The 12094-nt window shown below is 43.4% G+C and overlaps 1 protein-coding gene across 1 annotated transcript in view; it reads left to right on the top strand.

Annotated features, from left to right (window-relative positions):
• The first annotated feature begins 109 nt into the window (after positions 1 to 109).
• LOC124274733 (ubiquitin carboxyl-terminal hydrolase 8-like) overlaps positions 110 to 12094 on the top strand; it is a 39679-nt gene continuing 27694 nt past the window's right edge. Inside the window, 7 exon segments of the mRNA XM_046710106.1 lie at positions 110 to 156; positions 2034 to 2179; positions 3432 to 3576; positions 3844 to 3929; positions 9860 to 10008; positions 11255 to 11426; positions 11837 to 11999. Coding sequence (XP_046566062.1) covers positions 2076 to 2179; positions 3432 to 3576; positions 3844 to 3929; positions 9860 to 10008; positions 11255 to 11426; positions 11837 to 11999 — 819 coding nt within the window. The 5' untranslated portion in view covers positions 110 to 156; positions 2034 to 2075.

The following is a 12094-nucleotide window of genomic DNA, read 5'->3' as shown; positions in this document are numbered from 1 at the left end:
GAAATTAATCAGTATTGTTAAATAATGTATGTCTCTTGGAATATTAGCCAAACTATGATTACAGAGTCAAAAGAATGTGCACCGTTTTCATCTTACGTTACGGCTTGATTTTTACTATTTCTAAAAATAGTATCATCCATGGCGGAAGCGAGAGATGTAAGTCGATGTTTTGATTCTGAAATATCGTAGAATGTTGACATATTGGGGCTTTTATCAACATTTTATTGTGTCGTTGTTTAGATGAAATGCAGTAATGATAAGCATGTTTATTGTCAATGCCTTTAACTCCAGTTTGCGTTCAGTGGTTAACATGTTAAAAGGAAATGGTTTGACAGTCACTGACATCAGTAGACTAAGTCACGATTGCGTTGGGTCATATGGGTTTGACAACAATTGTGTCACCGCTTCTGTGGCAATTGGCGATATTGTTAAATAATTTTTAGGGTCTGCGAAAATACTGTCTATCAGAAATTGCAAGTGTTAATCGTACAGAAAGGATATTGATAAAGTTTAGCTTTGCTGGAAATATCAGGAGATTTACAGGTGTGACAACCTTGTGCTTGCATAATATAGGTTTGATACAAATTCTGATGTAGAATTAAACACAAGAGCTGCACTTTTGGGGGATTTCAATCATAATGGTAAGCGTCACAGTTGGAGGTGTTGAATATGTTATCTGTTATTAACTTGGCTTAATTATCAAATTAGCACATCAGATGTCATTGGTATCTGTGATTCATGAAATCATCAACACCATTCTAAAACATCACCATGCTCTCTTATACGCATACAAGGCGGCGGGGTAGCCTAGTGGTTAAAGCGTTCGCTCGTCACACCGAAGACCTGGGTTCGATTTCCCTCTTGGGTACAAATACTACAATGTGTGAAGCCAATTTCTGGTGTCCCCTGCCGTGATATTGCTGAAATATATAATAAAGGCGGCGTAAAACCCTACTCACTCACTCACTCATATACACATACACACAAATACGATTATACAAAGTTTTCATTGCTTCAGCAATATTCCAACAATAAACATGATAAATGACTCATGGGCTAGGTCAAGTGTCTTCAAAAGTTCTTGAGTTTGCAACTCTGGTATCATGAATAGTATTTTATTAAATGCATATGTAATTATGTTTTTCAAAATAATGCATGATAACATCAGTCAATACATTGCCAAATTTCACAAAGTGTATGAGTGGGAGAGTCTACCTTCAAACATTCACATTCAGAGATTTATCATTCGTTTCCATACGTCATGTCTGTGAAATATTCAATTGCATTTTGAGAAAATTGACTACCCATTTTTTTCTGACATGCAGGTAAACAGTTTTCCATTTTATAAGATCACTGTATATATCATGATATTATCATCCAAGAAGCCTCTTTTACAATTCAGATACTAGAAAAGATTCACAAACAGTAATGCTTCATTCCCTGTACTGTAACATGTCAATGATCTAGGTTTGAGTTGTAACCAGTAACCATGGTAACCATGACATATGATGATCTTCATTGGTGCTACATTTTAGAATGAACAAGGTAGTGATCTGTGGATTTCAACATTTTAATGATTTGAATATGTAAAGCGGGTCATCGTGACGTGAAACTAACGTATATCACAAGTTGTATCATGTTGTATACTCCCCAGGGAGTTGAGATTGATAATACAATGTTCCGTTTGAGATTGACATCCAATGATCGAGGTAAAAACAACTTGTGAAGAGCCTTAGAGTGATCTAGAAGTACTTCAAATAGGGCTTATAGCAATGTGGCAGATAATGATAATGGGAATGTACCAATAAATCTCTTTGAAATACCACTGAGCATTATTTAGAGCCTGGAAAAGTGTAATCATTAAATGGAGAGGACGATAGATTTTGTGGTTCATGATTTCTATACATGTACATGCTGCTGAGACGTTGCTGGAATATTGCAAGCCAACAGAGAAAACTGCTCATTCCTCTTGAGACCAGGAGTTTGCATGATAAACTTGTATGAAATATCCAGCTTTGTTGCCTCTGTTTCAGATTACATGTTGAAGACGTTGCTGATCAAACAACGCAACCACCATGCCGGGGAAAAGCCCCAAGAAGAAGGACCTGTACCTGGGTAAAAACATGGCTGACCTCAACAAGCTGGGGGAGTGCAAAGACCTGGGGAATAATGTCACAATGTAAGTGGAGAATGTGAACCACACCCTATTATCTCAGTATTCAGAGTCATGAGCTGAATCAACATTCGGCAGTGGCTCCTCACACTGTTGGACCGTTCCTCTTTAGTTAAGGACACCCCAGGAACTACCTCTGAAGATCCAAGTTAGTACTGATCTTAAGCAACTCATGCTTGCCGTAAGAGGCGACTAACAGGGTCAGGTGGTCACATTCGCTGATTTGGTTGGCACATCTCATGGTTTCCCAATTGCGTAGATCAATGCTTTTGATGTTGATCACTGGATTGTCTGGTCCAGACTTGATTATTTTATACTGCGACATGTCTATAGCTGGAATATTGCTGAGTGTGGCGTAAACAAACAAACTCCAGGAACTTGACAGCTTTAAATCCAGTGTGAAGACTCATTTGTTTAGAAAAACATTCGTTAATGGACACCTAATGTTTCTGTTTGCCAGACTCTTCAGCGCTTTAGCACAGTTTCCTAGTCAACTGGATATTATTCCCATGAAAATCTATCTCTAAAAAATATTCACTAGAAATACCTCCAAGAGCAGAGTCTTTTGTGATATCAAAGCATATTTTTACGAATCTGTCAAGTAGTGATCACATGATGATACCAAGTGTTTGTGAAAAGATGAGCATATTCTTCCTCAACCTTAATAAACGCATGCAAAGGCATGTCAATGGTTCATCAGAACGATTTCTTTATTATTCAATCCATACTCAGCAATATTCCAGCTAAATGGCAGCGGTCTGTAAATAATCAAGTCTAGACCAGACAATCCTGTGATTAACACCATGAGCATCGTTTTACGCAATTGGGATATGATGACATTTGGCAACCAAGTCAGTCCCCTGAAAGAAACACGGAAACGTATGGTACAAGTCACGACAAGGAATTGCATCGGACATTATAGTCTGAAAGATAATGTCACTGCGTATGTTATGTAGATTGATGTTCATGATGTCTGTCACTGGATTTTACAATTTACTTTTCAATTTTTGACTGACGGGGTAGCCTACTGGTTAAAGCGTTCGCTCCTTGCGCCAAAGACCCAGGTTCAATTCCCCACATGGGTGCAATGTGTGAAGCCAATTTCTGGTGTCACCCGTTGTAATATTGCTGGAATATTGCTAAAAGTGGCGTAAAACTAAACTCACTCACTCTTGTCCTCACTTGATTATTTCCAAAAATAACTGAGACTTTGATTTTGAAGTATTTATGAAACTGAAACTGTGACGACTATTTCCAGCATCATAAAGTCTGCAGACAAGACATTTCGTGAAGCTGTGCACCAAGATGAACTTTCGGACGAGGAGCGAGCTTATGTCCTGTACATGCGGTACTTCAACGTCATACAGACGGCCAAGAGAAAGGCTGAATATATCAAGCAGAAGGTAAATAGCGACAGCATATAGTAAATTGAAAAGCAGAGGTGAATCAGTGTGTCAGAGAAGTGGCATTAGATGATATATGCCAATAGACTCACAAACATCCAGAATGTAATCCCTGTCTTGAGTGAGTGAGTGATTCTAGTGCAGTTCAGGAACTTATTTCAGTCGACTTGTGTATGTGAAATGATGATGACAAGAGTAGTCACTCTGTATTTTCACTTGCCACGGCCTAGTGACTGTGTCTAATTCTAATGAGTGTTCCTTCTTCAGGAGTACTTTGACAACCTCATTGGGAAGAAGAACCAGCTTCATGCTATAGAGAGAGCAGAGGGCTTGTCCCAGAACCTTAAAGAAAGGTAAAACTTAAAAATGAACACACATGTGCAGGTGTGAACGCAGGTGTGTTATGTAATCATAGCTAGAACAGTCATGTATTTGGAGACTGTGATGTAAGCCCAGGGTTTGCACGGGCGAATTCGATTAAACCTTGAAAAGGCCCTATTTGCCAGTGATTTTCCCTGAGAAGGCCCTAAATTAAGCCGAACTTGTCAAGTTACAGGAAACTAATGTATCAAAAATATGTTCCAATGACAATGTGTGTTAATTAATCTCCATCACGAACCAAAACTTTCCCCGTGTGATGGTGGGGATATAGTTTATGATCGGCTCGGACCAGAAGATGGGTCAATGCCATGATGTATCTGGAAGTTACGTCCCTTTGATGATTGGCCCGACATTTAAAAAAAAACCACGAATCCAACTACTTATATGTTTATTATGCGTTTCTACAGGGCCTTAAAATTGTTTTTTTTACCTTATCCTGACACATGCTTAATGCTTGTCTCCTTCTTCTTGTGAATGATAGTGGAACACTTGAAATCCCTTGAAGTTCCCTTCTAATAAAAGCGGACGTAAAATCACCACTCACCCACGAGTTGCCTCCCTTGCCCCTTTTGGCGCCCTTTTCAGTCACCTGACTGGCCATGCTTGTCACTCTCTCCATCGGAAGTAGACGTGTATGATGACCCCTCCATCCTCATACCTGAAGTCACAGTCGTTTCCAAGAAGACGAAACCTGCTTCTACAGCGACATCGGCAACTATATCAGCGCAGACATTGACAGAAGATCTTCTATCAACGCAGAGATCGGGTACTAGAGATAGCAGCAGCGTCAATTCTTCTCAAGCGCAGCGTAACTTAGAAGAGGCGTCATCGCTCTCCGAAGCATCATCAACCCTACAGCAGTCTCAACTTACGTCGCAGAACTTCAACCCGGGGCTGTTTATGCAACAATTTACGGAACAGATGATGTCGATGATGGAATGTCGCTTCGCGCAGGAGAAAGCTACTACGAGGACCTCTGGCGTGACTACACAAGCCTGCGTGAAGGATCTGCTGCCACTCAAATGCATCTGGAAGAAGAGACGAACCTGTGTGAAGGTCTACTACGCACCCGACGATCCTCCCCGACTGGAAAGAGGAGCTTGGACAATGTTACCAACGTCAGCTCAGCGTTAGACGTCCCTGAAGGAAACTCCAAGAGTCCTCCACACCAAAGTAGATCGAAGCGTTCTCCTGAACCCTACAGTAGATGTAGATATGGATCATCATCTCCGTCGGACTCAGAAGCACGTCGGGAACCTTCACGCAGGCGCTCCACATCTCACAGAGAGTCTTCAACTAATCAACCTTCGCGAAGGTCTAGAGATATATCACAAGACTCCAGGAGAGATACTAGTTCTCATCGGGATCGTTCACCTGCGCGCAGCTCTACATACAGATCTACATATAGAGACTCACGTCGCCACGGTTCATCAGATCGGGAGATGTCGAAATCTGAGGATGAAGGTGAAGTCATATTCTCGGATGCGGAAGTAACCTCATGGATTGCAAATGGTCTGGACCTAATATCACCATCCAAGGACACAGATGAGGCTTATTCATACAAGATGTCCAACGAAGAGTTCGACACACTCACCTTCCCACCGATCGACCCGATCTCCAAAGTACCGGAAAATCTCAGAGCAGCCTTTGATAAAGCTACCAAGTCTCAGAATCAACACATCCCGAGGTTCAATGCCAAGGAATTCCCCTTACATCACATGAAACCCTTTCTGAAGGCACCAGAGATTGATGAGGACTACAAAATCATCAACGACACCCGTTATAGAACTTATAAGATTGAGGATAAGAAGCTAGCTAACTAGATAACGACTACTAGACGTGACTTTCTTTGGACTAGCCAGGTCTAGGGCTATCAACGAAGAACTCATCTCTACATTCAAGAACTCCACCAAAGAAGAGGACCAGATGATATACTCAAAGAAAATAAATACTCCAACCCTAGAGGAGGAAGAGGTTCTTTTCGTCGCCGAACCGGACCCCCAAAGGCATACCCGGAAGAGGCCGAGTACCCAGAGGTGCCAGGGGATTCAAGCGCTGAAGGACAGGTTTGGAACGACTTGAGTCTTCCACCCCCAGCCGTTCCCCTACAACCTTCGACATGCAACCTTTCACAGATACTACGCAGAGGGTACAAGATAGAGTTGGAAGTCACTCCCCTGCTTACAAGCAACCCACTGGCCTTCACCTACGCAGCCGACCAGATAGACAAACTGGACGCGTCGACGCAATCAAGACTCTACTCGACAAAGATGCAGTCGAAGAAATACATCAAGACCACATCAGGCCCAGGTTTTACTCCCCAATTTACCTGGTACCGAAAAAGAATTCCAAGGAGAAGTTTCGGCTCATCTGCAACATGATGAAGTTCAACCAGGAGTATCTTCGTAAACCAGCAAGATTCAAGATGATACATCTTCCTCAGCTCCGACATCTCGTTCGTCCGTCAGACTACCTCGCCAGCATAGATCTACAAGATGCGTGTACCTACACATCCCGATACATCCAGACTCAAGGAAATACCTAAGGTTCCTTTTCAATGGACATCACTTCCAGTGGAAGGTTCTACCGTTTGGAATATCGTCGGCCCCCTGGTTGTTTACTCGAGTGACCAAGCCCATCGTTGCATATCTACATCGTTGAGGTCTACGCAGTGCATTCTACCTGGACGACGGAATTCAAGTTCATCAAGAACCCAGGCAACTCAGACTGCAACTAGACTTCACCATCAGGCTTCTCACTCAACTAGGATGGCTGGTAAATCTCCTCAAGTCGGAACTGGAGCCGAAACAGGATCTACAGTTCCTAGGAATACGTTTCATCATGCCGTTGAATCGCATTGTCGTCCCAGAGGATCGTTGGGTCAAGATACAACAGATGATATCTCAAGCAATGCTCTCTCCGTTGACACTACATGCTTGGCAAAGCATGCTCAGTCTCCTATCGTGGACAAAGAAGTCGAATGTTTGCGGAGGAACCTTTTTGTCAGAGCCGGTGTGCAACACTCATCTCTACGTGGATGCATCCTACAAGGTTTGGGTGCTCACCTACACAACGAAGTGGCAGCAGGGAAGTGGTCGATTCAGGATCAACTTCTACACATCAACCTGCTAGAGATGAAAGCAGTGATCAACGCCTTACAACATTGGTCCAGCGTACTGAGGAATGCAAAGCTCATGGTCCACACTGACAACTCCACAGTGGCCTTTTATATCAACAAACAAGGATCAACTAGATCACCAAGTCTGCTAAAGCTCAGTTTCCTCCTGTTCAGCATCGTCGACAACCTGAACATCTACGCGAAGGCATGTCACATTCCAGGAGCAAAGAATGTCATAGCAGATGCCCTATCTCGTCCACTTCAACCATCCCTGACGGAATGGATGCTACATCCAGAAGTATTTCGGTTCATCATACAGACAGTAGGATCTCCGCTCATAGACCTATTTGCAACAAAGTTCAACAAACAACTACCAACATTCGTCTCACCGGTACCAGATCCTCAGGCATGGGCAACAGATGCTCTAAGCATCTCCTGGGAAGGACTAAACGCATATGCGTTTTCACCTCCAGCACTACTACCACAAGTAATACAGAAAATCAAGCAAACGACGACGCTGCAACTGATTTTGGCCAGCGTGGGTATGGTTTCCCGTCCTCATACAAGAACTGGGAAGTCCAACCCTGAAACTACCAGAGTGGTCAAACCTACTTGTCCATCCACACACCAAGCAAGCTCACGGGAATCCGACGATGTTCAAGCTACACGTGTGGAGCGTATCAAAGCTGCTTGAAGAAAAGAGGGTACTCCGCCAGAGCAGTGAAAGCAGTGACACTAGCTCTACGCAGATCAACTCGCAACTTGTACGACGACAAGTGGCAGAAGTTTGAACAGTATGCAACGAGGAAAGGCTTTACAGCAAGGAAAGCAACCCATCCTCAAGTGGCGGAATACCTGTGTCATTTGCGACAGACGAGACACTTAAAAGGTTCAACACTATCAACATACCTGGCTGCTCTCAGCATGAAGACGGGTGTCAAGTTGACCAAAGTACCAGAGATACTGGCACTACTATGCTCGTTCTACTTGGAAGACCAACAAAAGAAATTCAAGGCTCCTGCATGGGTACTCAATGTAGTACTACAACATCTCACCAGTGAAGCCTACGAGCCTCTACAAAGGACATCTTTTGAACTACTGACACAGAAAACACTGTTCCTGATTGCCCTAGCAACAGCAGCACGGATGTCAGAAATACATGCTCTGGACTTTGAAAGAACACGATTTGAATCAACACATCGTAACATCGTACATCTGGTACTGAGATGGGATTTCATTGCAAAGAACCAACTACCTGGACAGCCTGACAGACAGTTCCACATCCCAGCACTTTCTACAGTCCGTGGGCCACAGGATGTGCAGGATCTATCCTCATGCCCTGTCAGAGCACTTAAAGTCTACCTAGAAAGGACAAAGACTAGGTGACGAAAATTCAAGCGCCTTTTCATCCCCTTATCCACTGAGACGCCCACGGAAGTCTCACAGACAACTATATCAGTATGGATGAGAGCCATACATACTAAGGGGCCCCAATCCAAAGCAGGAGGACTTGAGCCTCCACGAGCCTCCAATCCACATGAAAGTCAGAGCCCTGGACATTTGGGATACAGATGGTCACTTGTCTCTGCATGGAAACTGCAGTCTCGATACAACTATAATGGAGCAATGCTGCTCCTTTGGAAATCAGACACGTAGTGTTTGCCAACCACTAGTTGACTCAGCTGGGAGACTGGGCCCTTGACTTGAGAGAGGTTCTCTGCATATTGAGAGAATGGCGTCTAACAGGCATTCTTCCAGTTTGGGCCACTTGAGGTTGTAGCACAACAACTAATGGTTACATCATCCCCCAGAATCAGAGTGGCTAGACAGATTGCCTGAGGGTACAAACTCACACCCTCTTTATCACGTGACTTGTGAAAACCAACAGAGACTGGACGCTCTCAGCATTCACCAGTTTGGGCCAATGGTTAAGTCCATGTTCCACAAAACTCACCCACACCTCCATGCACATCGCCTGGGACAGACTAGCATGAGTGATAGACCCTGTACTTGTATAGGTCTTACTCAGTACATGAAGAAGGTTCGTGATCTCCACTTTTTGATGCACGCATCAAGACATGGAGTTGCAATAGATAACTAATGGGACATTAGTATATCTAAAATCCACACTTGAAACTGTCAGGAGAAGTTTGGAGGAAATCTGACAAGTTGTGGTCCCCCCCAGACTCATCAGATGGTAGTTGGAAGAACAGTCATCAGCAGTGCCGTCATAAGTTCCCATGGGGGGGTAATACAGGACGTAAAAAAGCAGCCAGTGAATCCAGGAAGTGCTTGACCCACCACCGATTCCTTAACGGATTCTGCAAGCATTTAACATGAGTCAGGATAAGGAAAAATATGTAATTTTCTGATTAAAATTTATATTTTATACTTATCCTGACTCATGAGGTCAGCCCTCCCAACCTGCCCTCTCAAGGCACTCTGGATTTCCCTTTAAATCGGGTGTCAGGAGAAAGTAACATTCAGGATAGAGTGACCAGCATGGCCAGTCAGATGACTGAAAAGGGTGCCAAGAGGGGCAAGGGAGGCAATTCGTGGGTGAGTGGTGATTTTACGTCCGTTATTATTAGAAGGGAACTTCAAGGGATTTCAAGTGTTCCACTACCATTCGCAAGAAGAAGGAGACAAGCATTTAGCATGAGTCAGGATAAGTATAAAATATCAATTTTAATCAGTAAATTACATGATTGGGATTTGAAAAGACCTTAAATGGGCCTAAAATATGATGACTGATAATCTGTATGAACCCTGTGTGTGTTCCAGATATGACCTCATAGAAGCCGAGGCAGTGGCAAAGAAGCTGGAAGCTCTCGATGAGAAGAAGAAAGAGGACAAAAAGGAGGAGAAGAAAGATGTTGAGAAGGGCGCAGCTGAGGAGAAGGGGAATGACAAAGAAAATGGCTCATCTACAGGTGCAGGCTTTCAAGTTGTCTTGCTTTCAGTACCAACACTGTCAGGATCAAACCCGCGGAGTTCTAGATTAGAATAGGCCCCCTGCAAGCTGTGCATGAATATTGCTAAAAGCGGCGTAAAACCATACTCACTCACTCACTAGTATGATGACTAGTATACTTAACTGTCCAGTCAATAACATAGATGGAAATATAGGCGGATCCAGATCCCCTTTTGTCCTGAAAGTTTATTAAATGACCTTTGAAACTCGAGAGAAAATGGGTGAAAACGAACACACACCACCAAACCACCCCCCATTCTGAACTGAGCACCCGTCCTTTCTCAAAAAGCTGTATCCAGCCCTAGTATATGATGACGTGTCAACCAAATCAGCAAGCCGGAACATCCATCCATAGTCAGGTCCAGAGGGATGCAGGGGTGCCCCCTCTGCCCCTTTTGTCCTGAAAGTTTATGATCATTAAAAAATGGGTGAAAATGAAGTGTGCACCCTCCCTTTCTCTAGAGTGTGCACACAGCAGTGTTCGAAATACCCGCCTGCCCAACCGCCCGGGATGGGTTATTTTCAACATTGACTGCTAGATTCTCGAATTCACCTGCCTGACGGTCGGGTTAAAATTTAGACAGGTATAAAAAGATATTCATGATATTTCAGGATGATAAATCATTATTAATTCACTCGTAAAATTAGAGTAAATTAAGTAAATTAGTATTTTTTGTGGGCAGGTAAGTTTTGGTCGGGGCTGGCAAGTTTTACATCTAATCAGCCTTGTGATCTGGCTGAAAATTGTTGGTGTTTCATACCCTGGCACATACCCTTTGTCAAAAAGCTGTATCCGCCCCTGTCCCATGTTAATGTAGGATGGCATAACAGGGATTTACCTTGAGTCCTGTATTTGAGGGTCCCTGGCACTCATACTCTTAATTTTCAGGGGTCCTGGACTACAAAATGGGGGTCCCACACACTTAAATATTATTATTAATACTGTTATCGTATTATGTATCATGATCATCACATTGTTACAGTAATTAAATTGCAAATGATACCATAACCCAGCTGGTAGCAAACTCAGTTATAACTTATTGTTACTTGATTGGAACTTTTACAAAAGGTATTTTGACTTTTTCTGAGTCCCTCTGGATGCAAATAAAGTTTGTTGCGTCCATTGTCAATTTTTATGGGTATAGGATGCAGGAATTCGAGTCCTGTAAATGCCTGACATAATGATGTTTTGTCTGGGACTGCAGTGCCACCAGTGACGGCTCCAGGCAGCATCTCACCGATGGAGCTGTTTACACTGCTCAACGACCGGGAAACTCAGCTCATACTGATGGACGTCCGTCCGGAGGAGGACTACGCCGACTCCCACATCAGCCACAAGTCCTGTGTCAATGTTCCTGCCAGCATACTACAACCTGGGTAGGTGGTCTTTAATGTAGATATTGTAGCTATTGACTGCAGCTTTCAAATTCACACGAGTCCGGAGACTAATTTGTGCTGAGGACAGTTAGTAGTGAGTACCATGGTTTTACTCCGCTTTCAGCAATATTCCAGCAATATCACAGCAATGGTCTTCACACTTTGTACTCATGTGAGGAATCGAACCCAAGTCTTCGGTGTGACGAGCTGACACTTTCACCAATAGGCTACCTCACCACCCCTGAGGACAAGTAAAACTCCAGTGATGTTAGCTCTCATTGTCTGATATCGTTTGAGGGTTATAATTCTGGACCTGTTCTTGATGCTTAGATTGTGAAGTTCTTGAAAGGCACCTGATGAACATTCACCTGATATACAGCGTTAAACTTGATTCTCTCATCTGTCGACAGAACCACCGTCAACTACATCAGTAATGCATTGCCGGAAGCATCCAGGTCGCTATGGAAACAACGCGGTCAGGTCGATCATGTTATTCTATTAGACTGGCGGTCTACGTCACAAGAGGTCAAGATTGGATCAACTCTGAGAACACTAAAGGATGCCTTATTCAAGGTAGGTGGGAGCACATCTAGACAGACCTTAATGACAATGTCATCGTATCCCAATTGCTTAGATCGATGCTCATGCTGTTGATCACTGGATTGTCT

Source organism: Haliotis rubra, unplaced genomic scaffold (assembly GCF_003918875.1).
Source record: "Haliotis rubra isolate DU_JTF1 unplaced genomic scaffold, ASM391887v1 Scf194, whole genome shotgun sequence".
Taxonomy (NCBI): Eukaryota; Metazoa; Mollusca; class Gastropoda; order Lepetellida; family Haliotidae; genus Haliotis; species Haliotis rubra.
The sequence above is the reverse complement of the archived record's forward strand: the minus strand, read 5'-3'. Positions and strand labels throughout refer to the sequence as shown.